Source organism: Jaculus jaculus, chromosome 9 (assembly GCF_020740685.1).
Source record: "Jaculus jaculus isolate mJacJac1 chromosome 9, mJacJac1.mat.Y.cur, whole genome shotgun sequence".
Classification (NCBI taxonomy): domain Eukaryota; kingdom Metazoa; phylum Chordata; class Mammalia; order Rodentia; family Dipodidae; genus Jaculus; species Jaculus jaculus.
This window is the reverse complement of record NC_059110.1, coordinates 78,881,747-78,909,345: the sequence shown is the minus strand read 5'-3', so window position 1 is coordinate 78,909,345 and position 27,599 is coordinate 78,881,747. Positions and strand designations below refer to the sequence as shown.

Sequence of the window (27,599 nt, the reverse complement as noted above, 5' to 3'; positions counted from 1 at the left end):
CTTTCCCACTGTGATGAACTACAACCTCAAACTGTAAACTCAAATAAACCCTTCCTCTATTTAAACTGTTTTTTTTTAATTTTTTAAAAAAGTATTTAATTAATTTATTTATTTAGTTATTAGAGAGAGACTATGAGAATGGGCATGTCAGGCCCTCTAGCCACTACAAACGAACTCCAGATGTATGCACCACCTTGTGCATCTGGCTTATGTGGTACTAGGGAATCGAACCTGAGGTCCTTAGGCTTCACAGGCAAGTGGCTTAACCACTATGCCAACTCTCCAGCGCCTAAAAAACATTTTTATTTATTTACAAGCAAAGAGATAGATAGAAAAAAGAGAGATACAGAGAGGACATGCCAGGGCCTCTAGCTGAGGTAAACGAACTCCAGATGCATGTGTCACTTTGTACATCTGGCTTTATATGAGTACTGGAGAACAGAACCTGGGCCATTAGGCTGTAGAGGCAAATACCTCAACCACTGAGCCATATCTCCAGCCCCTAAACTTATTTTTGTTAGGGATTTTATCCCAGCAACAAAAAAAGGTAACTAATTCACTATATTCTTTGGAAAAAGAATTTAAAACTCAACCAAATTATCAATCAAGTATGAAGGAAGACATTATTAAATTTGTCTCAGTAAGTCTCCTCCAATACACAAAGCAGGACAAGCTCTGGCAAAACATTTTAAGAGTAAACCAAGAAAGAGGAAGACAAGGACAGTAGAATATAAGGAAGTTGTGGAGGGAGGAGATAACCTAGCACTCATCCAGTAAATACATCACAGCTAGAGCAGCCAGCCTGACTGGGGCCACCTCAGAAAAAGCAGGGGTGGGACTGAGAAACAAGGGTTAACCGGTATTTTTGTTCATCAGGAAAATTATACTGAAACATTTTTGGCTACTATGTATAAAAAAGTACGTGCCTATATAAAACAAGAGGCAGTTATTTACTCCAGAGACATGATTAAAACTTATTTTAAAAAGGACTATAACTATAGTATATTACTTAGTTCAGTGATGAAAAACTACCTTGCCGGGAGCTGGGGAAATGACTCACATGGCAAAGCACTTGTTGCACAAGCATGACTATCTGAGTCTGGATCCCTAACACCAACACAAATGCTTGGCAAGGTGGTATGTGCCTGTTATCCCAGTGCTCAGGATACAGACAGGTAGATCCCTGGGGCAAACTGGCTGGTAAGAATAGCTGGGTTCAGGGAAAGACCCTGTCTTGATAACAAATATGGTTGAGATCAATTGAGGAAGACCCACAATGTCAACCTCTGATGTCACACACATGCATGTGCATCTACACAAGCACATGAATGTGCATGCAAACATACACATGCATTGACTACACGCACATACAAAAAAGTACCTTGCAGCCAGGCGTGGCGCACGCCTTTAATCCCAGCACTCGGGAGGCAGAGGTAGGAGGATCGCCAAGAGTTCGAGGCCACCCTGAGACTACATAGTGAATTCCAAGTCAGCCTGAGCCAGAGTGAAACCCTACCTCGAAAAACCAAAAAAAAAAAAAAAAAAAAAAAAAGTACCTTGCATGTTTATAATAAAGTGATAGCAGGAGGAATTTAAATTTTGCCCTCTACAGAATGGATTTATATAATCTTTTAATTAAATATTGTACACATAAAAGAAGGCTATGTTTTATGATTAAAAAACTACATTTCCCAGGAGCGATGACCTGCAGGAAAAGGGCATATGAAGACTGTGCAGAGTCATTGGCTAGTTGTCTCAGCCATGAGGACTTCATAATGAATGTTTCCTGCCCAGAAATACTTGTACTTTCTAATGGAGTATGACCTTCACCAACAGTAACAAGAAATCAGCCTTGACTTGACTTCTGAATACTATAACTCTGCTGTTAAGGGCTGAATATATATGTCCTCACACCAAAGTTCATACACTGAACTCTAATTCCCAATGTAATGGCACAGATCCTTGAAAAGTAATTGAATTGAGATGAAGTCATAAGAGTGGAGCCCACATGATACCCTGAGGAGGAGGAAAAAAGAACTCTGCCCTAGAAAACAAAGTAAGATGGTGGCTGTCTGCCAAACATGAAAGGGGACATTCCCCAGTACTCTGATCTTAGATCTCCCAGCCTCTAAAGTTAAGAAATAAATTCCTGCTGTTTAAGCCCCTGCGTATACAGTATTTTATGGCAGTATGAGCTGGGTAGCCAGTCTAAGAGGAGGAGGCCCAAGTGCAAGCATTCTTCATGGTGGTAAAGCCCATGTTTTCTCATGGTCTTCTGCACATAAAGAATAACAGAGAAAGCTCCCTGTCAGCCCAAGGCAACCACTGAACCCAGGGTCCAAAGCAAAGAAAGCAACTTTTGCTAGTCCTTTATCCAGCTCTTCTGCAAGTCTGAAATTTGATGTATGGTCTGCAAATAGAGACATTTGTACATTTTACTGACCTTTCAGCTATCAGCCATGGGTTGAAGGAGCCCATAGCCTCATGAGATATGATCCGGAGGAACTGCTCAAAACGGCTACAGTAATCACCAATGCTGTGTCGCATCCCTGGTGGGACAAAGAGGGGAGCTCGGCCTTCTCTCTGCTGGGAATCTTCTGTGAGGGAAGGAGGGGGGACTTCCCTTTTCTCTGATCCCTCCTCAGTTCCCATACTTTCATCCAGGGAGCTGAGAATACATAAGGAGGATGAAGGAATTCAAATTGGTAAGTGAAAAAGAACTGTTCATATCCTTACGGTTTCTTTTCCTCACAATGAACAAACCTCAGCATTCTCTAATCATTCACACTCTCTTTCCACTAGGCTAATCCTTGGCACTGTAGGCATTCCTACAATATTCTATAATCATTCACACTCTCTTTCCACTAGGCTAATCCTTGGCACTGTAGGCATTCCTACAATATTCTATAATCATTCACACTCTCTTTCCACTAGGCTAATCCTTGGCACTGTAGGCATTCCTGCTCCTTAGACAAAATAATTGTGGAAGTAAATATCAGCACAACTAGCATGTACCAAATTGAAAACCAGCTGAATGTTGCTAGCATTTTGAAGGACTCCTTATGAAACAACCAACTTGATGCTCACCTTCAGAACTGCACTGGCTTTTTAGTACTTCATTTATTTGAGAGAGAGAGAGAGAGAAAGAGAGAGAGTGAGCACGCGCTTGTGTGTGTGTGTGGGGGTGCACCAGGGTCTCCTGATACTTTAAACAACTCCAGACACATGCACCGTTTGTGTGTCTGGCTTTACAAGGGTACTAGGGAATTGAAACCAAGTTGTCAAGCTTTGCAAACAAGCAACTTTAACCGCAGAGCCATCTTTCCAGTCCCAGAACTGTGCTGTTTGAATGAGCCATCTTAGTGTGCAAGATCTTGCTCAAAACAATTTCCATCTTATGGAAACTAAAGGTATCCAGAATTTGATCAGAATAAACACACCAAACAAATATAAAAGCACAAAGTGTCATAACTTACTTTGCATTGCAGGGCCTTTCAAGCATGATGTTCATGGCTGGCTCTCTGGGGGCCACTGCCTTGATGATGCTGATTGGATGAGGAGCCAGAGGCTTTTCACTTGATGCTTCTAGAGAAGAACAGACATGAAATGACTGCATGTAAAAAAGGTACCTTCTTCTGAGAAATGTCACAGTGAGGAAGCCACATGTATCTTTCTTAAGCCCTGAAGGCCACAAGCTAGTAGAGCAAAGGAAAAAACAGCTTCAAGCACAAAGGTGAACTGAAAATCACAGAGAAGCAAACCACTGACAAGTCAGTTTTGAGACACAGTGCAGGTCTCCCCAGCTCTGCAGGAGTCTGCACACAGCTCAGGCTGAGGAGATGTGGTTCCATTGGGCCCCTGCAACACCCAAGCAGTCTGAAGCACTGAAGTTTGTTTTTAACCTGTAAATACTTTGATTACTGAAGGAGAAAAAAACTTGCACCCGAATGCTTAATTAGCTGCTCTAGCTTGTCCCTGGGCATTGCTGGGGAAAATCTGTGTGACTGTCAAAACATTAATTTATTAACTACAACTTGGAGACTTGACAGCTCTTCTGCATTTCAGATGCTTTCTACTTTTAAATGTGTGAAGGAAGAAAACCTGTCCACTAAGGTAAGGTGTGCTGGTACGTCAACAAACTTTCTATGACTCACATTTACGTGCTTGTGACTGACTGCTGACTGTCTGGCACAAAGACTGCCCAAGTCAGGTTTGAAAGGTCATATTAGTGAGTAGTTTTCAGTTGTTCACAGAGTAGATAAGAGTGGAGATGGAGGCAGAGGTAGGAGATCGCTGTGAGTTCAAGGCCAGCCTGAGACTACAAAGTGAATTCCAGATCATCTTGGGCTAGAGTGAGACCCAACTCAAAAACAAACATAACAAAAATTCCTACTAGGGTTCCATGATGCTGGAATTTCAAGTCCCCAACACTCGTATCAGTCCTTAGTGCTGTAAAGAGCACCTTCTAAATGCATATGTAGACTCTATGCAGAGTCCTAGATAACCACTAATAATTTAAGTTGTCTTTGAGATGCTGTGCCAACCCTGTAGTAGGCACAGTGGAGGACATGACATGACAAACTCCAGGTCTCAATTAATTAATCAGTGGCTTTGTTAGGAGAGATAAGACACCTTAACAAACAGCTGTAATCTGCTAGGAAGGGTTATGGGAGTTCACTGGTAAGAAATACATGGTGCATGCCTTCAATCCCAGGTTAAGGTAGGAGGACTGCTGTGAGTTTGAGGACAGCCTGAGACTATATAGTGAATTCCAGGTCAACCTGGACTAGATTAAGACCTTATGTCGAAAAAACAAAGAAGGGTGGGAGGAAGGGGAAGACAAGAGAGTCCAAGTATAGAGATATAATTTGATTATGCCTTATCAAAATGTTTGGGACCAGAAGTGCTTTAAATTTTGAAATATGTGAAAGGCTTTATTGGTCACCCATCCTTAATCTGAAAATCCAAAATTTTTAGGACTTTGAAAGTATTTTGGACTTTAGATTTCTGGCTGGGGAATGTTCAGCTTGTGTAAGGAAAGGCACTGCACAAGTAGGACACATGAGCTGGGTCCAGAAGAATCATTTAATTATTACATCACATGAGGATACAGATGGAGGCTGGAGCTATGTCAACAGGAGAAATTAAAACAAAACAGTGCATGAAAGTGACAGAGAACCCAAAAGAGTTGTTTACATGGCCTATCTTTCTGTCAAAATTTGACATGGAGATTACTTTTTCTAAAACAATAGCCCAAATTCATATTTTAAAATAATTCCATGTGACATATGCTGTCCTAAATGGACTGCCATGAGTTCGAGGCCACCCTGAGAATACATAGTGAATTCTAGGTCAGCCTGAGCTAGAGTGAGACCCTACCTTGAAAAACAAAACCACAAACAAAACAAAACAAAAAAATATTTCTATCCCCAATGTCCTTTTGTCTCTTAGTAAGTAGAGTATGCATTGTATTCAAACTCCTTTAGAGAGACGTACTGCTTTACCATATTTAATTCTCCTTTCGTGAGTAAGGCAAACCTGAGTCAAACAGAATTTGATTAACACTTCCCAACCAAAATTGGGACATAGTTTGACAACTGCAGCCAAAATGTAAATGTATGAAGTTTGAAAAGTGGAAGTCTTTTTACAAATGTGCTAAAATAAGTGGTATCCTTCAAAGAAAAATGTCAGTGTCATCTTTAGGCAACAAACTTCTATCCAAAATGGATCAAGCTCTAAAGCTTCTAGAAAGAAAGAAAAAACTATCTCCTCACCTCTGTAGTAGACAAAAGTTCCTTAGACACCATAAAACAAAAACCATACAAAACTTGATCTGGATTTCATCAAAATTAAAAACTTTATGCCTTTGGACTGAAGAGATGGCTTAGCGGTTAAGGCGCTTGCCTGCAATGCCTAATGATCTGGGTTCTATTCCGCAGCACCCACATAAAGCCAAATACATGAAGTGATGCATACGTCTGGAGTTCATATGCAGTGGCTATGTGTCCTGGTGCACCCATTCTCTATCCCCACTCCCCGCTTGCAAATAAATAAATATTTTTTTAAAGTTAATGTCAGAGCCAAGTGTGGTGGTGCACGCCTTTAATCCCAGCACTCAGGAGGCAAAGGTAAGAGGATCACCGTGAGTTCAAGACCACCCTGAGACTCCATAGTGAATTCCAGGTCAGTCTGAGCTAGTGAGACCCTACCTCAGAAAAACAAAACATACACACACAAATGTCTTTAGGAAAAGAAGTTAAGCCAGAGATGAGCACAAAAGCTGTGTGAAACATCTACCTGAGTAGCCAGGCAAGGAAGAGGAGGAGGAGGAAGAGGAGGAGGAGGAGGAAGAAGAGGAAGAGGAGGAGGAGTGACAGCTAATGGATATGGAGGTTCTATGGAAATGTTCTGGAATTAAGGAAGTACTGATGATGATGGTCACAAACTATGTGAATATAGTTGTTATTTATAAAAAACAAAAAGGTAGAACTAGGAATGTAGCTCATTGGTACAGGGCCTCCTAGTCATGTATAAAGCTCTGGGTTCAATCCTCAGCATTGCAAAATATAAAACAAAAACCCTCAAAACATGTATTTGACAAAAATTTGTACCCACAACTATAAAGAATTCATACAGCCCAGATGGAAAGATGGTTCAGTGGTTCAGGCACTTGCCTGCCAAGCCTAACGACCTGAGTTCAACTTCCCAGTATCAACATAAACCAGATGCACAGAGCAGCACATGCATCTAGAGTTCGTTTGCAGTGGCTGGAGGCCCAGGTATGTCCATATACTCTCTCTCTCCCTGTCTTATAAATAAAGTATTTTTTTTAAAAAGGGAAGGGCTGGAGAAATGGCTCAGCAGTTAAAGGCACTTGCTTGCAAAGCCCATCAAGCCTTGGTTTGATTCCCCAGTACCCACATATAGTCAGATGCACAAAGTGGCACATGCACCTGAAGTTCTTTTGTAATGGCAAGTGGCCCTGGTTTTTCCATTCTCTCTCTTTCACATTGCAAATAAATAAAACTGTTTTAAAAAATAAAGTCAAATAAAAAGGTAGGGTGAGGAGGTGCCTCAGTTGGTAAAGTGTTTGGTGTGCAAGCATGAGAAACTGAATTTGAACCCTTAGCACCCATATAAAAGCTGGATGTGGTGGTGCCTGTAATTCCAACACAGGGGACTTGGAAACAGGAGGATCATCGGGGCTTTGGTTCAGTAAGAGACCCTGTCTCAAAAACTAAGGTAGAGAATGACTGAGGAAAACTCTGGCTTCCACACATAATGTGAGCTCACATATATATACATCCAAATAAATAAAAGTCAAAAGGCAACCTAATTTTAAAAATGTGGGCTGGCAGGGCATGGTGGCACATACCTTTAATCCCAGCACTCAGGAGACAGAGGTAGGAGGATTGCCATGAGTTTAAGGCCACCTTGAGACTACACAGTAAATTCCAGGTAAGCCTGGACTAAAGTGAGATGATACCTTGGGAAAAAAAAGGGGTGGGGGGAGGCTGAGAGATGGCTCAGTATTTAAAGGTGGCTGTTTGCAAAGCCTAATGGCCTGGGTTCATTTGCAGAGGCCCTGGTGTACTACCTCTCTCTCTCAAATAAATACATAGCTAAAAAAGGTTTTGGATACTTCATAAAGGATGATATACCAATGCTTAATAATCTCTTGAAAAGATTTTTTTTTTCTCTCAGTGATCTTACATTTTGTCATTTTTATTTTCAAGAATATAATTATAAGCCGGGTGTGGTGGCGCACTCGGGAGGCAGAGGTAGGAGGATCACTGTGAGTTCGAGGCCACCCTGATACTATATAGAGAGTTCCAGGTCAGCCTGACCTAAAGTGAGACCTTACCTTGAAAACTTGAAAAACAAAAAAAAAAAAAAAAAAAAAAAAAAAAGAATATAATTATAAGCCAGGCGTGATGGCTCACGTCTTTAATCCCAGAGCTTGGGAGGCAGAGGTAGGAGGATCACTGTGAGTTCAAGGCCACCCTGAGACTACAGAGTGAATTCCAGGTCAGCCTGAACTAGAGTGAGACCCTACCTCGAAAAACCAAAAAAATATATATAATTGTATCTTGGGGCTGGGGAAACTCTTTAGTGGTTAAAGGGGCTTGCTTGCAAGAATATATGTTTTAAAAATAAGACGTGGAGAGCCGGGAGTGGTGGTACATGCCTTTAATCCCAGCACTTGGGAGGCAGAGGTAGGTGGATCGCCGTGAATTCAAGGCCACCCTGAGACTACATAATGAGGTCCAGGTCAGCCTGGACTAGAGTGAGATCCTATCTCGGGGAAAAAAAAAAAAAAAAAAAAGATATGGGGGCTGGTGAGATTGCTCAGTGGTTAGGGTGCTTGCTTACAAAGCCTAACGACCTGGGTTTGGTTCCCAGTACCTACATAAAGCCAGATGCACAAAGTGGCACATGCATCTGGAGTTCATTTGCAATGGCTAAAGGCCCTGGTGTACCCATTCTCTTGTCCCTCCCTCTCTTTCATTCTCTGCTTGCAAGTAAACAAGTAAAAATATTAATAAAAAACGTGGTCCTGACAGATAACTCAGCAATTGAGGTGCTTGGAAAGAGAATAGTGATGGATAGGTAGGTGAAGGATACTCACTGTAGATGCTATTGTAGGAACAACTCTTTAGTAGTGAAATGTACAATGTTAGAAATTACCCAACCCACCCAGTTACTTGGCAGGTAACTGGTGAAAATGTTCCAAATATCACCAAGAAAGTCAAACTGAAGCACAAAGAGATGCCACTCTACTCCTGCCATATGGTTACATTAAAGACTGGCACTATCAAATACTGGCAAAGACATTAAGCAAACAGAGCTCAGTGGAGATGAGAGCTGACAGGAGTGTGACAGGACACAGCCTCTTCAGCAAATCTAGGAGGTTTTTTATAAGGTTATTTATACTTACCATATGGCTCGGCAAGTACACACTCAAGTGTTTATCCAAGAGAAATAAAAACTGGCATTCCACATAAAGACTATGTATTAGACTGGGTGAGGTGGCACACACCTTTAATCCCAGCATTTGGGAGGCTGAGGTAGGAGAATTGCCTTGAGTTCAAGGCCACCCTGAGACTATACAGTAAATTCCAGGTCAGCCTGAGCTAGAGACCCTACCTCAAAAAAATTTTTTGAGACAATGTCTCTGTGTAGCCAAAGCTTGTCTAAAACTCACCATGACACCTAGACTGTCCTGGAGTTCATAATCCTCCTCCTGCCTTAGTTTTCCTCCTGACTATAAGCATTAAAGGCATGTGACACCACAGCTGGCTCCTGATTTATTCCTATTTAGTCCCAAACTATATATCATCAAATATATATCCACAGGCAAACAGATAAGCTATACTCAGCAGAAAAAAAGAAGTAACTACTAAGTAGGCTAAACAACAGACCTCATGGTGCCTATATCCTCATCACTATGACCTGCTTTATGCTTATGGTAAGGAGATGGAAGCATAGTGATCACAACTGTCCTTCTAAGAGGCAAAAACCAGAAAACCTAATGACAGGAGAAAAGGCAAAGTGAGGTGGAAGACAAAATGAGTAAGAAGGCCATGAGCCACAGAATGAACAAACACAGCCTCAGAAGCTGGAAGAACTGGAAGGAACAGATCCTCCCCTAGGGCCTCAGGAAGGAACCTGCTTTGCCAGTACCTCATCTGCAGCCTGTCACTCACTTCTACACTTCTGACCTCCACTACTTGAAGAGAATAAATTTGTATTCTAAAGTCACTAATTTGTGGATCTGAAACGTTGGAAACTTTCGTTACAGCAACAATAGGGAATAAGCAATTATAGATGGATCTACAAAGTACTACGATGGATAGAGTCAAGAGTACATACTATATGGTTGCACTTCATGAGCCTCTAGATTAGCCAATGCTAACTAAAAGTAAAAAGTGCAGTGGCTGCCTGACAGGAGGGCACAAGCAGGAAGGTACTAAGGGAACTTTCTGAAGCAATGGTGTCTGGATTTGGGTTTGGGTAAGAAACACCCATGCATTTGTCAAAACCTCTCACAAGATCCAAGATCTGTGTAAATTTTATCTCAGAAGAAAAAGAACCATAAATATGAAACTCAAACTGATGCTATGCATGTTGTATGTTTAGGTAAAGGATACAATATCTGGCACTCTGAAATACAAATAATTTGAAATGCAAAGAAGAGATGAACTGATGGGTAGAGGGTGAGACATGTGACAGCAAATAAAACAAAATGTTAATTGCACAATCTATAAGGTGTGTATTTCAGTAATCACTGTATAATTTCTTTTCAATTTTCAGTATGTTTGAAGTTTTTTGAAATAAAATGTGGGGAAACACCTACCCTTTTTTTCTTCCTGCATCCATAAATGAGGATCAGCATATACAATTTTATTATATCTTTGGCGAACTGTCTCCTGGTATTTCTTTAAAAAAGAAAGTTTAATTTAGGAGAAAAAAATAAATTTCATTATAAACCAGAAGTAGTAAGGATGGAAAAAGCTATGAATAACAGATATAGTGTTAAGAATAGGTATCTGATGGGAGAGAAAGTGACTTGTTCATGAGGTGAAATCTAAAATAAAACAATGTGGGGGCTGGCGAGATGGCTTAGTATAACCAAGGTTCAATTCTCCAGGATCCACGTAACCTAGATGCACAAGGGGGCACATGCGTCTGGAGTTCGTTTACAGTGGCTGGAGGCCTTGGAGCACTTACTCTTTCTCCCTCCCCCTTTCTCTCTCAAATAAATAAATAAAAATAAATAAAACAATGCAATTAACATTACTACACTCTCAATAAGCTCCTCCACTAGAATCTGATGTAAAGACACACACATTGTATCTCCTGGTCAACTATCGACCACTTGTGGTGTATTCTGGTTCAAATTAGCTTATGTTTCAACAGGTACATGTGGCTACTAGCTACTGTTTGGGACAGTTACCCCAGAAAAAGGGAAAGCAGTTATAAAAGCAGGGTAAACTCTGCATCTTTTAGACTTTCAAAAGCCAACCACAACTTGTCTTCTTTATCTTTCTACTTAGCAACAAAAAGGAAATACAAGTAAAAAAAGAAAATGCTTAACTTGGTACCAGGGAGGCAGATAATCATCCTTGCTGTCTGTTCTTTATTTATTTATTTAATTTGTAACCTTGGTCACACTGCTTACTCCCATAGTGGGTCTCAATTTCCCACTCTGAATAATCCAGGGGTTGGGAAGTCTTATGTCTAAACTTTATGAGGAAAAGCACTCTACATGTAGCATTATAAAATTAAAGAAGGTGAAGGTACCTGTGATTTGACAGGCTCATGCTGTGGCCAGGTAGAAGAAAATGAACAGTGCCTACAAGCTTATATATGAAAAAGCCCATGGTCCAAAACTATGTCCAGGTCATGGTGCCAGTGTTTTCAGAACACAAGTCATTGATATCAGGGGAATAAAAACACTAACCACTTACTGAGTTATGTGTCCAGCAGTTTGCTAAATTCTTTATTCCTTATTCTATCATTAAGGTACCTACTAATGTAGACCAGGTAAGTGTCTACTAAAGTCATACCAAGGTAGTGAGCTGAGACTGAAAAGCAGGACCCTGTGGCTCTAACATATTAAGTGCCAACAGAATGAGGCAAAGAGGCAAGCCCCCAGGAGCAAACCAAACCAGAAGTCCTCAGCCTTACTTCCATTTCCTCCATCCTGAGCATCATGATCTCCAGATTTGGGCTATCCTTGCTGTCCCCCATGGTGGCTGAGGTTTCTGACCCCAAGATCTTAGCATGAGTCATAGCCCAAAGCTCATGAGTAGTGTTTTCCAAAAATTCATCCAGCTGATGGAAACTGTTAGATTCAGAATTACCATCTGGAGCCTACAAAACAAAGAAGGGTGGAAAGATGACACCAAGGGAACAGAAAACTAAGAATTACTGTTGATCCTAACAAGTCCACAGCATAGTGACCCCACTGGCAAACACAACAAATCTCTCCCCATCAATATGTAATAGGAACCATAACCTCAGTATAATTCTTTAAAAATATTTATTTATTTGAGAAAGAGACAGAGATAGAAAGAGACAGAAAGAGAAAATGGGCATGCCAGGGCCTCTAGCTACTGCAAACAAATTCCAGATGCAAGCACCACCTTGTGCATCTGGCTTATGTGGGTACTAGGGAACTGAACCTGGGTCTTTAAGCTTTGCAGGAAAGTACCTTAATTGCTGAGCCATATCTAAAGCCCCCCAATACAATTCTTATTGGTGGTTTAAATGATGACACTGACCAACTAGTACCACTACTGTCCATCTAAATGGTTATTTCACCTGTTCTGCTGTTAGGCAAGTACCCTTCTTTTATCATAGTTAGGAGGACGTGCATATTTTATTCGTCATATGCTCGAAAAGATTCTTCTCTTTCAGGTCAGTATTTTGTGAAGTCTCTGTGAGACTAGTTCTGATCTGAAAGAGCTTCACCAGCCTTTTGTGATTAGGTATGCTGAAGTTGACAAAGAACTTGATAGGCTGCACAGCACTTCTACATGCACTGTATTTAGCTTACAGATACATCTACATTCTGCTCTGAAAAGGGCTTTTGTGAGGGATGTCTTCTGGGTAAAGAATGAGATATTTCTGGGATTAATGTCTGCCTTTGCTTACTCATAAGCCTACTACTTTGAGCACATTTGCTTAACCTCTTTGGACTCACTAATCACTCACTTTGTGCTTGGCACAAAGTAAGACATTCAGGGAAAAGTCATTGCTATAGCAAAATTAAAAAAAAAAAAAACTGTTTCACAGCTTACAAAAGAAAATAATATTAATGGTCAATTTTAAAAGTTCAACCTTAATGAAGAAATAAAAATCAATTTAATGACCAATATAATAAAATTACAAAAAAAAAGCTAGAGACAACCAACAATACTGGTCTCATTAACACATACTTGAGTTTGCACAAGTAATATTTATCACCTATAAAGATTTTGCTGGGTGTTGGTAGCACACAACTTTAATCCCAGCACTCAGGAGACAGAAGTAGTAGGACTGCTACAAGTTCAAGGCAAGCCTAGGGCTATAGAATGAGTTCCAGGTCAGCCTGGGCTACACAAAGACCCTACCTCAAAAACAGTAACAGAAGCCAGGTGTGATGGCGCACACCTTTAATCCCAGCACTCAGGAGGCAGAGGTAGGAGGATCACTGTGAGCTTGAGGCCACCCTGAGACTACATAGTTAATTCTAGGTCAGCCTGGATTAGAATGAGACCCTACCTCGAGCCCCCTCCCCCAAAATTAAAAAAACAGGCTGGAGAGATAGCTTAGTGATTACAATGCTTTCCTGCAAAGCCAAAGGACCCTGGTTTGATTCCCTAGGACCCACATAAACCAGATACACAAGGTGGTACATGTATCTGGAATTTGTCTATAGCACCAGAGGCCCTGGCACATCTATTACTTTTCTCTTTCTAATAAATAAATAAAAATAAAATATTAAGCTGGGTGTGGTGGCACAGGCCTTTAAGCCTAGCACTCAGGAGGCAGAGGTAGGAGGATCACCATGAGTTTGAGGCCATCTTGAGACTACATAGTGAATTCAGGCCAGCCTGGGCTAGAGACAAACCAAAAAATAAAATAATAATAAATAATAAAATATTAAAACAACAACAACAACAACAAGATTGGAATATAGTTGGATATGGTGGTACGTGCCTATAATCCCAACTACTCTGAAGGATGAGGCAGGAGTACAGATTCAAGTTCTGGGCAACTCAGCGAAACCTTGTTACAAAATAAAAAGTACAAAGAAGTTGGGAGTTCTGTGGTAGAACACTTGCATGCTCAAGTCCTTGGCCTCAATCCTAGCATAAGATAAATAAATAAATATCAGAAACACTGTGAGCCATTAAAAAGATGTCCCAATGGGATAATACGAAAAGAACATCATACTATAAAGAATAAAATGTAAGAAGCATGGAATAAAATAGTATATGGTAAGTAAGGAGTTTTTAACATACTTCTTCTGAACTGGTTTGATTTTTAGGCCATTTGTATATCTAACTTTTCATTTTTAAAATCTTCATTTGGTAATTTTTTTTTTTTTTTTTTTTTGCTTTTTCAAGGTAGTATCTCACTGTGGCCCAGGCTGACCCGGAATTCACTATGTAGTTTCAGGGTGGTCTTGAACTCACAGCGATCCAGATACCTCTGCCTCCCGAGTCTTGGGATTAAAGGTGTGCATCACTACACCCAGCTAAAAATGTATTTCACATGAAAATACCAGCAGCAATAGACAAATATATTATCATGGTACTGAAAACCAGAGATTATTTTGTTTACTGGTAAGTCTATCAAGGGCTTATTTTTACTCATTAAGTGTGACTAAAATCAAACAAATATCTCTTCCACTTTAATGATGATAATTCTGAAAATTTGTGTTCAAGGTCCCACAGCTCTTTCCTAAGTTAACATATTGAAAAAAAATTCTACTTCACCATGACAACTTCCATGTGTGAGTCTGTTTGTGCTTATTTTTGTTCAGTTATATTTAAGCACTGACTACTACCAACAGTAGAGCTTGGGAAAACTCTGCAATGATGTTGATGTTTATAGCAGAATTCTAAGCACTAGACTGATTATTTTTCTCTTTAATCAATTGTATTAAAGAGGATTTAATACTCAGAGAATAATTTGCATATTTAAGGGCTGGCTATTCCACATTCAAATGCATCTACTTTACTGTCAGCATGTGTATAACCATTTCACTCTCCTTTTATATTAAAATGACATTATAAACCGGACTTGGTGCACGCCTTTACCCAGCACTCAGGAGGCAGAGTTAGGAGGATCGCTGTGAGTTCAAGGCCACCCTGAGACTATATAGTGGATTCCAGGTCAACCTGGGCCAGAGTGAGACCCTACCTCAAAAAAACAAAACAAGTCCCTCAACAGATGAGTGGATAATGAAGATGTGGTACATTTATACAATGGAGTTCTACTCAGCGGTAAAGAAAAATGAAGTTATGAAATTTGCAGAAAAATGGATGGACCTGGAAAGTATTATACTAAGTCAGGTAACCCAGGCCCAGAAAGCCAAGCGCCACATGTTCTCTCTCATATGTGGATCCTAGCTACAGATGACTGGGCTTCTGCGTGAGAATGAAAATACTTAGTAGCAGAGGCCAGTAAGTTGAAAAGGAGACATAAAGGGTGGAGAAAGGAAGGGAGGAGGATACTTAATAGGTTGATATTGTATATATGTAATTACAATGATTGTAATGGGGAGGTAATATGATGGAGAATGGAATTTCAAACGGGAACGTGTGGGGGTGGGAAGGGAGGGAATTACCATGGGATATATTTTATAATCATGGAAAATGTTAATAAAAATTAAAAAAAAACAAAAAACAAAACAAAACAACAACAACAAAATGACATTACAGAGTTGCCTTCCAGGTTAGATGCTTATTATTTTGATTGGAGCAAAAAAGTTTTTTTTAGCAGCTATGCTACAGAAAATACTAAGCCATGGGCTGGAAGGATGGCTTAGCAGTTAAGGCGTTTGCCTGCAAAGCCAAAGGACCCAGGTTTGATTCCCCAGAACCCGCATTAGCCAGAGGCACAAGGGGGTACATGCATCTGGAGTTCATTTGCAGTGGCTGGAGGCCCTGGCACACCAATTCTCTCCCTCTTTCTCTGTCAAATGAATGAATAAATAAAATTTTAAAAAGAAAAGAAAATACTAAGCCACATACTGGAATCTGTAGTGACCAAATACAGGCTTCCAGCTTCTAGTCATGACAGCCAGACCGAGACCTCACAGTATTGGTACAAAGGAATTATATCACAAATATTATGAATATATACTTCAGCTAAAATATTGCTCAATGATTAGATTATGGATACATTACTAAAATCTCCCTTCTTCCTGTTCCCAAGTCACTGACTAGTGGAACTTCACTTAACTTCCTTCTAAACTCTGAAATATTGGTACTTGCCCTGCATAACTACAGCAATGAGCAACTTTCAGCCCTCACAAAGACTGAAGAGATGCAACTTGCACTCTCTACTCCAAAGTCCCGAGCCCAGGCAAGGGAGGAACAGTCCTCCAAAGGAAGCAGAGTAGACAACAACAAAATAGGTTGTTTTCTCTAATATTTTAATTTCTTTCCTGGACCTTCCTTTCTCCCTGTCAGGTCAAGAATTGGTCACATGCTAGGCACTTCAAACCTGCTTGCCTTAGAAAAATATCAGTCCCAAAGAATAAAGGAAATTAGGTCAGTAATGAGCTAAACTAGGCTGAATGAAAGGAAACGAGGGTGGTTGTTCTGTTGCTACAGGCCATCAACATTCAGGGCCACAGTGTATTCACATTCTGTCATCAGAGGGAGGGAGAAAAGAGCCACTGACAAAAACCTGTGGCTCTAGAAATGTCTGTGTGCTGTTTGCAATGCTCACCCAAGTCACAATGCTAAATGTATACTGTAAGAATTAACACGCCAAATACAAAAAATCATTTTTACCCTCCTGAGTAAGATAATGAAGTATTTGCAAAGTAATCTGCCTATCATTTTTCCTTTGACTAGAGACATTAAGTAATAATACAAGAATACTAGCACACACCTGCTCTGCAGACTGGGCTGCCACTGTGTTCAATGATGGATGATCCTTCAAATGACTATTTGCTTCCACAGAAGAATTAACTCTCTATTAAAATGGACAAATACAATGGATTATAAAAACTTACAACTCATATTAGTACAAATGAACCCTGCTGCCAAAATAACTTGTGTGTGGAACTATTAATCAGCTCCAGCTTCATTAGGCTTTTTGCAGCAATTAAAGCACTTTGTCTTCATGAAAATGCCATGTGTTGTTCTTGGCTCTCCATAATTTTTCCTCCCTCAACTTTGTAAATACTGCCAGAGTAGCTGTGTGCTTTTATGCAAGTCATTCAACTTCTCTATTTCATAGTTTCCTCAATGGACAAATGAGGAGCCTATCTATCTGATCTGTAAAGCTCTCCTAGTTAAATACTCCTGAAATTTTCACAAACTACAAACATAACTTAATACTCCATAGACCTAGAATACCATCCACTCCATTTAAGGTTATAGTATGCTCATGTCTCTCAGGTTCTCATGTATCCCAGACAGGCCTCTCACTCACTATGTAGACAAAAATGACCTTGAACTTCTAACCTTCTGCCTCTACCTCCCAAGTCTCGGATAGTAGGTGTGTGTCAGCACACACAGTTTAGGCAGTGCTGGATCAAACCCAGAGCTGCTATCTGTGGCCTCATCTGTTCTGCATGAAAACACCATGGTTTTGATTTCTAGGGTGGCCCTACAGGGTCTTGCTATAGAATTTAGCTTACTGCTTATAGGAGGGTGGCATACTACAGGTGATGTCATGTTATTTTATCTTTGGGAAAACACTAGATTGTTTGTATAGAGAAGTGTCCAAATCTCTCTGCTGTGTTAAAACAGTCAAACATTCAGGAGGAACAGCGTTAGGGAGCTTTAAGTAACCATCAACATCACAAATAGACATGCTTATGCAAACTGCAATCTAAATTCCTCCCCTGAGTTCAGATGTGATGCTTCTCAAAGCAAGATTCCTCTCTCTCTTTCCCTTACCCTTTTCCCTTCCTCCCAGCAGAGAACACATGGAGACTATCAGGTGGACTACGGGTAGCAAGGGGCTCCAGTAGCAATGAGCCCATATACTGCATGCAGACATATCAGCCCTGCAGTGTCTAGCTGCCAAAGAGATACCTGGCCTTAACAAGGACCAGCATGACCAATATAGCAATTCTTTTCATTTTAGGATTCCCAAAGGTAAGCAAATGAGATCAGTTAGATTACCTGGGCTTTGACCACGAGAGGCTTCAAATGCTCCAGAACTGCCTCCTCTACCTTATCTGCTAACTGGGTGGCAGAAACACTAGAAACAAAATTGAAAATCCAAGTCAAAAGAAAGAATATGTCCTATTCTGTATATTTATCTAACCATCACAGGTGAAGAGAAATCAAGTAATTACAGAACCCAAATGGTCCTTTAACTGTAATGACCACACAAATCCCCTGGGGTCTTGCTAAATTTTCATTTGGATTCAGTTGGTCTGAGTGAGAGGGAGAGTTGGCACTTTCAAATGGGCTCCCAGGTGAGATAGTGCTGGCTAGTCTGGGGTTCTCTCTGCTTAGGATTCCAGCAATACTGAAGGAGAGTGAAGAAAGACTCGGAGGACCATTCAGAAAACATGACTGCCTCTAAACCACTGAAGAGGGAAGTCAACTATACAAAAGAACTTATTTTGCTCTCTTTGAAAACTCCACTAAAGCAATAGTTATAAAACCCAAAAAGATAAGGAGAAAAAGAGTGCTAGGAGACAAAGAACACAAACAAGAACTAACTTAACAGACTCAAGAAAGCTGAACTGGAGGCCATCAATGGGGAACATTTTAGAGAGCCCACATAATGTGTGCCAATGACTTAGGCACACATCTGGAAGTACCAGGACACCTAGACCTGACATGAGCTGGGAGGAAGGGATTTAAACATGAGAGACAAATCAAATGATGCTCCATCTTCTTCTACCTCTAAGAGATGCCTAGTTGTTCATTCTCTGAAGGGTCTCTGATCTAAAGATGACCAATCATGGATGGGGTTGTAGGTGCTGGGCTGGAAGGAGGGGCATATACATCTGCTAAATGCTATGCAGTAAGACTTGCAGCCCCTCCTAGCTCAGATCCCAAAACAGCACTGTCCAGACATTAACCTGCTGGGCAAAGGATCAGAAAACTCTGTGAGCAGCCTGACCTACCCAAAGGGCAGACCAAAAGATCAAATGAGGGTGCCCAGCAAACAGCACACCCAGATGGCATTCAAGGAAAATTTAAGTTCTACAACCCTGTCATCAAGTGATACTGGAATAGCCAAAGACATCCAGAAGGAAAAAAAAAAAAATGTGACCAGCATCTCACTTCATATACAAAACTCATTCAAAATAGATCAGAGACTTAAAAGGTTGAAACTATAGATATTTAGAAAAGAACAGGAGAACAACTTCAGACTTTAATTCAATATCCTGATTATAGTTCTAGTTTGCTATGTTGTTACTTTGGAGAACTGGGTAAGGTTTTTCTGTGTCATTATAACTTTAGGTGAATGTATAATTATATAATAATAAAAAGTTTCACAAAAAAAAGTTTCATAAAGTATCTCTAATTAAGAATTCTAGGGCTGCAAGGCCACTGAGAAATCCTGTTGGAACTGAGCTGATAACCTCCTCCATGTAGACCAGCTGACAAAAAGCTGGAAGAAGCCATTCTGCATGCAGTTCAAGGGGAGAAAGAGAAAATACCAGTGAAGATACTCAACAGTGGACACTGCAAGCTTTATATTTGACCAGCCAGGCCAAATGAGCCAACGGGTGCAATAGTGGCACATCGGTCATGGTGGGAACCAACTGCCCTCTAATTGGACCGGAGGGCCGCTCCATGGAAGGGAATATATTCCTGATACTGAAAACTTAAAACAGGGGTAGTCATGAGCCCTAGGGGTATAACATCTGCTGCTGTCTGGCTAAATGTATATACTATACTTATCAAACTGTGCAGTAAGCACTTCTCTTAATGTTCATACCCTTATGTTAATGCTACTCTCACTTTTAGTAGAGAATCTTCTCTTTTCAGATGGTAGTGACCTTGGGATGACTCAGAAGACATCATGGTGCTGGAAAGAAGTGACCAGAGTGCTCAGTAGTGCAATATCTCTATCACACCTCCCAAAGCTCAAGGTCTAATGTGGAAGAGGTGGCAAAAAGAATGTAAGAGCCAAAGGAAGGGTAGGACTCCTTACAACGTGCTTCCCCCAGACACAAAATGGCCTGGATATCCATGAACTCACAGTGTCTGACACTACCTACACAAAGCCATCAAAATAGAGGAAAAGATCATGACATCAAAATATAAGAGACTGATTGAGATGGGGAGAATGGAGTTTCAAAGGGGAAAGTGGGGGGAGGGAGGGCATTACCATGGGATTTTTTTTTTTTTTTTTTATAATCATGGAAGTTGTTAATAAAAATGACTTTTGGGGGAAAAAAAGAATTCTAGCTCCTTCTCACCTGGGTGAGGGAGGCAGGGCACAGCCAACAGCACAGGCTCCAGCAGGGCTGACGGCAGCCACGTGCCTCAGGCCCAGGTCCCCCAGCAGCAGTGCCTGCACGCGCAACTGCAGGTTTGGCACACGGCATGCCGCAGCCCAGTGAGTGGAGGTTCAGAGAGGATTAGTGATCTATGTGTGCTTCTTCAGGGGAGCAGATAAAGAACTTCTTCCCAAAATGGTTAATACACCGTTAAATGTGAAGTTAAACGAGACAGAAAATGGCAAGCACATCTCTATATTGAATCTACCTGGTGACATTCTTGTCATCCCTCAAGCCACCCTCAGGGGCAGAGTCAAAGGAAGAAGCATGCAGTATCACTCTAACTGTGGAAAAGAAGAAGGGTTAGAACTTTACTCCCAGTTTGTGCACCTATGTGCAAGAAGAGATTGAGGATGGGTGCTTAAGGGCCTCCTGCCACTATAAACAAACTCCAGACAGACACCACTTTGTGCATCTAGCTTTACGTGGGCACTGGGGAATTGAACCCAGGCCTTCAGGCTCTGTAAACAAGTGCCTTTAGCTGCTGATCCATCTCTCTCCAGCCCAAAGAAGGTACTTTTTTTGTTTTTAAGAGTGAAAATTAGGGCTGGAGAGATGGCTTAGCAGTTAAGCGCTTGCATATGAAGCCTAAGGACCCTAGTTTGAGGCTCAATTCCCCAGGACCCATGTTAGACAGGTGCACAAGGGGGTGCATGCGTCTGGAATTCGTTTGCAGTGGCTGGAGGCCCTGGCGTGCCCATATTCTCTCTCTCTCTCTCTGCCTGTCACTCTCAAATAAATAAAAATAAACAAAAAATATTTAAGAGTGAAATTTAGGGCTGTGGAGGTTGCTCAGTGGATAAAGCACTTGCCACTCAAGTCTGAGTACCCAAGTTCAACTCCCAAGACCCCATGTAAAAAGTCAGAAGACACAATAGGCTTCTGTAATCCCAGTACACTGTTGAGATGGAGCAGAGATGGGAAAATTTCCCAGAACCTCTCAGGAAGCATAGCACTCCAAGTCCAGAGAGAAACCTTGCCTCAAGTGAGGTGGAAAGAAGAATGCCCCAAATCTGTCCTCTGCCCTCCACACACTCACTATGGCATGTTCTTGTCCCACACTCACACATGTGTACACACGTACAAAAGGCAAAACCTAATATTTCTAATTACCAAAAAGATGAAGAGGGCTGAGCAGTGACTCAGCAGTTAAGGTGCTTGCCAGCACAGCCAAAGGACCCAGGTTCAATTCCCCAATACCCACGTAAAGCCGGATGCACAATGTGACACACGAGTTTGTAGTGGCTAGAAGCCTGAGTGCACCCATTTTCTATCTGCCCCCCTTCTCTCAAATAAATAAATAAATAAACAAATATTTTAAAAGATGAAGAAATCAAACAGCTGCTGGGTTTTCCTTGTATCACATAATCTCTTTAGTTCTGTGTTCTAACATCCTATAAGCTCTTTTTACACCTGTTTTCTGTATTCTGAACTGTGCTACTCTATTTTGAAACTTGAGAATCAATAGCTGTCTTGATAATGAGCTCATTGTCCTTAACTTTTGCTTTATTGATTCATATATACTTATTGAGATATAATAAACTTCATAAACTTGGGAGCTGCAAATGTCTCAAAGATTCTCCAATGAGATATATCTGTCTTTCAAAAAGATTATATTACCTATCTTAAAAAAAAAAAAAAAAGAACTCTGTAACTAGGAGCCGGCTTAGTGTTTAAGGCACTTGCCTGCAAAGCCTAATGACCCAAGTTCAATTTCCCAGTACCAAAGCCAGCTATACAAAGTGGCACATGCATCTGGAGTTCACCTTGCAGTGGTAGGCCCCAGTACACCCATCCTCCCTGTGTGTGTGATGTGTCTGCTTGATAAATAAATAAATATATACAAAAAGAATTCTATAATTAGGCTAATAATGGGTATGGTATATTGGCAAAATATGAGAGCATATAAACATTTTTAGGTTTGAAAGGTCTGAAAAAACTTATTTTTCCTTCTTCCCTTCTTTTCTTTTGGACAGGGTCTTATAGGCAGGCTGGCCTGTGTGACAATTTTCCTACTGATTGCTGGGATTACAGGTATGTGCCACCATGCCTAGCTCCCCCTCTCCTAAGAAGCTAGACTGAAATGTGGTCTACCAACACAAGCACCTGGACTGAGAAAGAGACAACACAACATGGAAAGCCTTCCAAGCGAGCCCGGCCTCAAGCTTGTCTTGCCTTGCTCGTACACAGCTCAAATCCCTGCTCCCCTCTGACCTGTTGTCTGCTGAGCACCCTTGCCCTCACCCTACAAGGCTAGGCAGAAGAAGCTGAGAGGCAAAGCATGACTAGGCAGCCATCTCTCCAGACCAGGCTTCTTCTAAAAGTTCAGTGACCTGATTCACCACCCATCACAGAGTGTGTAAAATACATACTAGACACTTGCTTTGTGAAAACAATACTGGAAAGCAGCTGGAAGCATCAGCTAGAGGGAAAAGATCCTTCAAATCTAAGATTCTGTAATTGCATGACTGAAAATTGTAATACAGACATCTTGGGTCTCCTATGACCAAAACAGCTTTCTAACTAGGACTGAATGCTCTGCCATGAATGGTGATAGAATGCACAGATGTTTCAACAAATATTTTGTTCCTTTGACTATGGGGTGACTACTTGTCAGAGACAGAAAAAGAGTCAACTGTAGGTGGCTCCACTACATCTGAAGCACACTTTTTCAGAACCATAGTTAGATGGCAGCACTCTCAGGGGGATAAATGGGAGATGCAACCTCATCTGAAAACCTCAGGCAGCATTCCAGAGACATGGGAAACAGAAGCATCCATGTGTTTACTCACCTTAGGACTAGCATCTTCTAAGAAATCAGCACACACAAGACTAATAATTCACAAAGAACTCCTCCTAACTATACACACCCAGGAAAACTGCTATAGTGCACATGGAGGTATGCAGATGATCATTCAGTCATTTACCCTTGGAATGAGGTAAGTCTAACCTGTCTGAATCAGTGACAACAGAGAATCATCCCCGTTTTTCCTCAGAAGCAAACACATACCTTAATGTTTGGAGTCTATCCCTTTCTTCAACTTTCAGTTCATTCAGCTCTTTGGTTCTTCGAGAAGTCTCAGCATCAAGCCAGTGAAGCCTAGAGAACAGTACAGAGTCACACCCCTTCTCCTCAAAGCACAGCTAGGGATCCTTTAGTGTTTATCTTGGCTCCACTACAGACTTCCTAGGTAGCATTATTCTTAAGGTGATAGAAAGCCAGACAGTTTAAGAAGTATGGTAGGCCTCAAATAATGTCAATTGATCTTAAAGGACAAGATGATGTACAACAGGCCTGATTACCTTTTCTACCTCAAAACCAATTATTTACCTCTGTTTTTGCTTTCTGTCCAATTCTTCTAGTTCCTTCAAACTTTTGGATGCATCAAGCCAAGCAAGCCTACCAGATAGTACAAAAATCAAGATAGCCATGTCTTAATGCCACAGGGTGTCATTAACACAGAATAGAACAGAAGTGAGGACCCCTCCCCACAACACCAATCCATCTCCATTAAAGGACCCAGTAGGTAATGTAGACTCTCTGTACCCATGCATTGTGTTCCCAGTAAAAGGACTTTTATATACACAAACATTTTTGAGAAAAGGCCACCTACAAATGTTCTCAAGAAAATTAGCCATCACTATTCTAAGAATTTCTTACTTCACTAGACCAAGACCTAACTGTATATTCAAGTTTAGACAAAGAAATGGACCTCCATGTAGGTATCGTGGAGTCAGCAAAAAATAAAAGAGAGGTGGCTAGACACATGGTTCAGTGGTTAAAGACACTTGCTTACAAAGCCTGATGGTCAATTCCGCAGTACCCAGGTAAAGCTGGATGCACAAAGTGACACATGCATCTGTAGTTCCTTTGCAGTGGCTAAAGGCCCTGGCATGACCATTCTCTCTCTGTCTTTCTCACTCTCATAAAGAGATAAATAAATAAACAACAAATAAATATTAGCCAGGTGTGGTGGTGCAGGCCTTTAATCCCAACACTTGGGAAGCAGAGGTAGGATTGCTATGAGTTTGAGGCCAGCCCAAGACCACATAGCGAATTCTAGGTCAGCCTGGATTAAAGTGTTCTATCTTAAATTATAGCTAAATAAGCAGGACTGGGGCTGGAGAGATGGCTCACAGGTTAAGGCACTTGCCCACAAAGCCTAATGACCTGAATTTAATTCCCCAGTACCCACGTAATGTCAGATACACAATGTGGTGAATGCATCTGGAGTCCGTCCATTTGCAGTGGCTAGAGGCCCTGACATGCCCATCCTCTCTGTCTGCCTCTATATCTTATTGTTTGCCAGATGCACAGTGATGCAAGCATGCAATGTCACACATGTACACAAGGAGACGCATGCATCTGGAGTTCATTTATAGCAGCTGAAGGCCCTGGCATGCCCATTCTCCCTCTCCCTCTCTGCCGCCTTCTCTCTCAAATATAATAAATAAATAAATAAATAAGGGGCTGGAAGGATGGCTTAGTGGTTAAGGAGTTTCCCTGCAAAGCCAAAGGACCCATGTTTGATTCCCCAGGACTCATGTTAGCCAGATGCACAAGAAGGAGCATGCACCTGGAGTTCATTTGCAGTGGCTGGAGGCCCTGGCCTGCCCATTGTCACTCTCAAATAAATAAAAATAAAATATATATTTTTAAATTTTTTATTTATTTATTTGAGAGCGACAGACACAGAGAGAAAGACAGATAGAGGGAGAGAGTGAGAATGGGCGCGCCAGGGCTTCCAGCCTCTGCAAACGAACTCCAAACGCGTGCGCCCCCTTGTGCATCTGGCTAACGTGGGACCTGGGGAACTGAGCCTCGAACCGGGGTCCTTAGGCTTCACAGGCAAGCGCTTAACCACTAAGCCATCTCTCCAGCCCAAAATAAAATATTTTTCAAAATAAAAAAGTAAGCAGGGATAGGACTATGCCTAATTCTTTTTTATTTTATTTTTAAAAGTTTTTTGTTATTTTTATTTATTTATTTGAGAGCAACAGAAAGAAAGAGACAGACAGAGAGAAGGGAAGAGAATGGGCACACCAGGGCCTCCAGCCACTGCAAACGAACTCCAGATGTGTGCACCCCTTGTGCATCTGGCTAACACGGGTTCTGGGGAATCGACCCTCGAACCAGGGTCCTTAGGCTTCACAGGCAAGCACTTAACCACTAAGCCATCTCTCCAGCCCCCTTAATTCTTTATTAAAAAAACCCACACAGAGCCAGGTGTGGCGGTATACACCTTTAATTCCAGCTATTGGGAGGCAGAGGTAAGAGGATTATCGTGAATTTGAGGCCACCCTGAGACTACATAGTGAATTCCAGGTTAGCCTGGGCTACAGCAAGATCCTACTTCAAAACACACACACACACACATACACACACACAATACAACTGTGCCATGTACAAAACTAGCAAATGACATACATGTAACTTTGAATGAATGAAGTAAAAGGAATAAAACACTATAGTAAGCCATAGTGTTGAGTGTAATGAAAAAGTTTAATAGCCCATCTCTTAAGTAATCACATCCAGGGCTGAAGAGAAGGCGTAGCAGTTAAGGTATTTGCCTGCAAAGCCAAAGGACTCAGGTTCAATTGCCCAGGACCCATATAAGCCAGACGCACAAAGGGGTTCATGCATTTGGAGTTTGTTTGCAGTGGCTGGAGGCCCTAGTGTGCCTATTTTCTCTCTACCTGCCTATTTTTTTTACCTCTCTCTCAAATAAGTAAATAAAAATAAAAAAATAAATTAAATCATTACATTTAGACAAAGGGAAAACAAGAAAGGAGCCCTGTAATTTTCAATTAATTGAAAAATACCAGCCCAAACCTGGCTGCTCCATGCGCAACAGCATCTTGCAGTTGACTCGACTCCTGAGTATCTTCTTGCTGGAAAGATCGTTCTTTTGCAGCATCACGGGGGCTGGGCTTCACCTTGAGCCAGGCAGCACTAAGCAAAATAGAACATGATGCCTTCATAATCATCCAGTCCACATCTCATGACTCATCAGAAGGTGTACACTACAAGCGCATTACAGTAATGCAAATCTGTAATATGGTACCTGCATGGGAAGCTGAATATGAACAAGCAAGACCTTCTAGGTTTCAGGAGTGGTATCAAAGGGGAGAAGAACCCTTTGCCTCAAGAAGTAGTCACTACTTTAAATGAAAAAAATTACTATCACAGAATACTGAGTGAACTTAAACAAACCCTGCTTCAATGCATAGATCTGAGTCATTAAGAATGTTCCATGTTGCAGCCTGACATGGTGGCACATGCCTTTAATCCCAGCACTTGGGAGGCAGAGGCAGGAGGATCACCATGAGCTCAAGGCCACCCTGAGACTACATATTGAATTCCAGGTCAGCCTGGGATAGAATGAAACCCTACCTCGAAAAACCAAAAAGAATATTCCATATTGCATTGTCTATCTGCCACATATACAGTCCAGAAGACAGTCCAGTGTAGAGATGGTTAGCAGTACAAACTTCAGCCCATTGATGCTTTTATATTACCAACTGAACTCACATCTCTGTATTGACTTATATATAAAATAGAGAAATCAGAACAAAAAAAAAAAATGGACAATCAAATCAGAAGACCAGATGTAGTTGCAGCTTTGCAAGTGAGTAAAAACATCAGGTTATTTTAGCATTGCTTTTTCTACCTCAGAGGCCGATGGGTGAGCATAAGAACCAATTCAGACCATTCAGTCACTAGAGGACTCCTGCAGACCAGGCTGCTCACCCTGTCCTCTCATGGCTCCCCAAGGCAGCCGTTGCAGTCAGCTACCTTCTCCCTGTTCATATTCACATTACTGTGTCTTCTTCTTTGTACTTTACCTCCTGTTTCTTCCCATTGTGCTGCCAAGAACTACCAAACCTTGGCAAATAAGCCCCATTTATCTTTAACCATGTCCCTAGAGCATATTTACAAACTAGACCCTGCTCCCTCTGAGGACAATACCTTTCTCTAGGTCCACAGGACAGCAGCCCTGCATTCTCCATGTGCTATTGAGGGTAACAAGATAATAATGCCAGCATTATGCTAAATAGTCCCTGTAGTAGGGACAGTCAAGGAGACATGAATGCTTTCAGAGTGCACAATTATCTTAACTTGGAATTAAAACTATTTGAAAATAACTCAGCAAAGATTTAGTGAATACCTACTATGTGTAAGCATTGGACATTAAAAAGTGGGAGATACATAACACAGCCTCAGGTAACCAGAATCTGTTGGTGGAAAAAATGGCAGCCCATTATCCTCCTACAGTCCACCCCCCCACCCCCCACACGACCCATGCACAGGGATGCCCATGGAAGGATGCTCCACTCATAGACAAAAGACAGCTGACAAGCTCCTGGACAGAAATTTCTCATGTGTTACTCA

At 41.3% G+C, this 27,599-nt stretch overlaps 1 protein-coding gene across 7 annotated transcripts in view; it reads right to left on the bottom strand.

Annotated features, from left to right (window-relative positions):
- Kiaa0753 (KIAA0753 ortholog) overlaps positions 1–27,599 on the bottom strand; it is a 79,323-nt gene that overhangs the window by 11,067 nt on the left and 40,657 nt on the right. For 4 of the 7 annotated variants that reach the window (XM_045158061.1, XM_045158060.1, XM_045158057.1 and 1 more), the window contains 9 exons: positions 26,040–26,159; positions 23,538–23,606; positions 23,217–23,306; positions 17,862–17,940; positions 16,618–16,701; positions 11,692–11,877; positions 10,358–10,439; positions 3,477–3,585; positions 2,444–2,668 (listed from right to left, as the gene is read on the bottom strand). In XM_045158061.1, coding sequence (XP_045013996.1) covers positions 2,444–2,668; positions 3,477–3,585; positions 10,358–10,439; positions 11,692–11,877; positions 16,618–16,701; positions 17,862–17,940; positions 23,217–23,306; positions 23,538–23,606; positions 26,040–26,159 — 1,044 coding nt within the window. Of the gene's footprint in view, positions 1–2,443; positions 2,669–3,476; positions 3,586–10,357; positions 10,440–11,691; positions 11,878–16,617; positions 16,702–17,861; positions 17,941–23,216; positions 23,307–23,537; positions 23,607–26,039; positions 26,160–27,599 lie in introns of those variants that run through there. The other 3 variants (XM_045158059.1, XM_045158058.1, XM_045158062.1) reach the window with 3 other exon arrangements.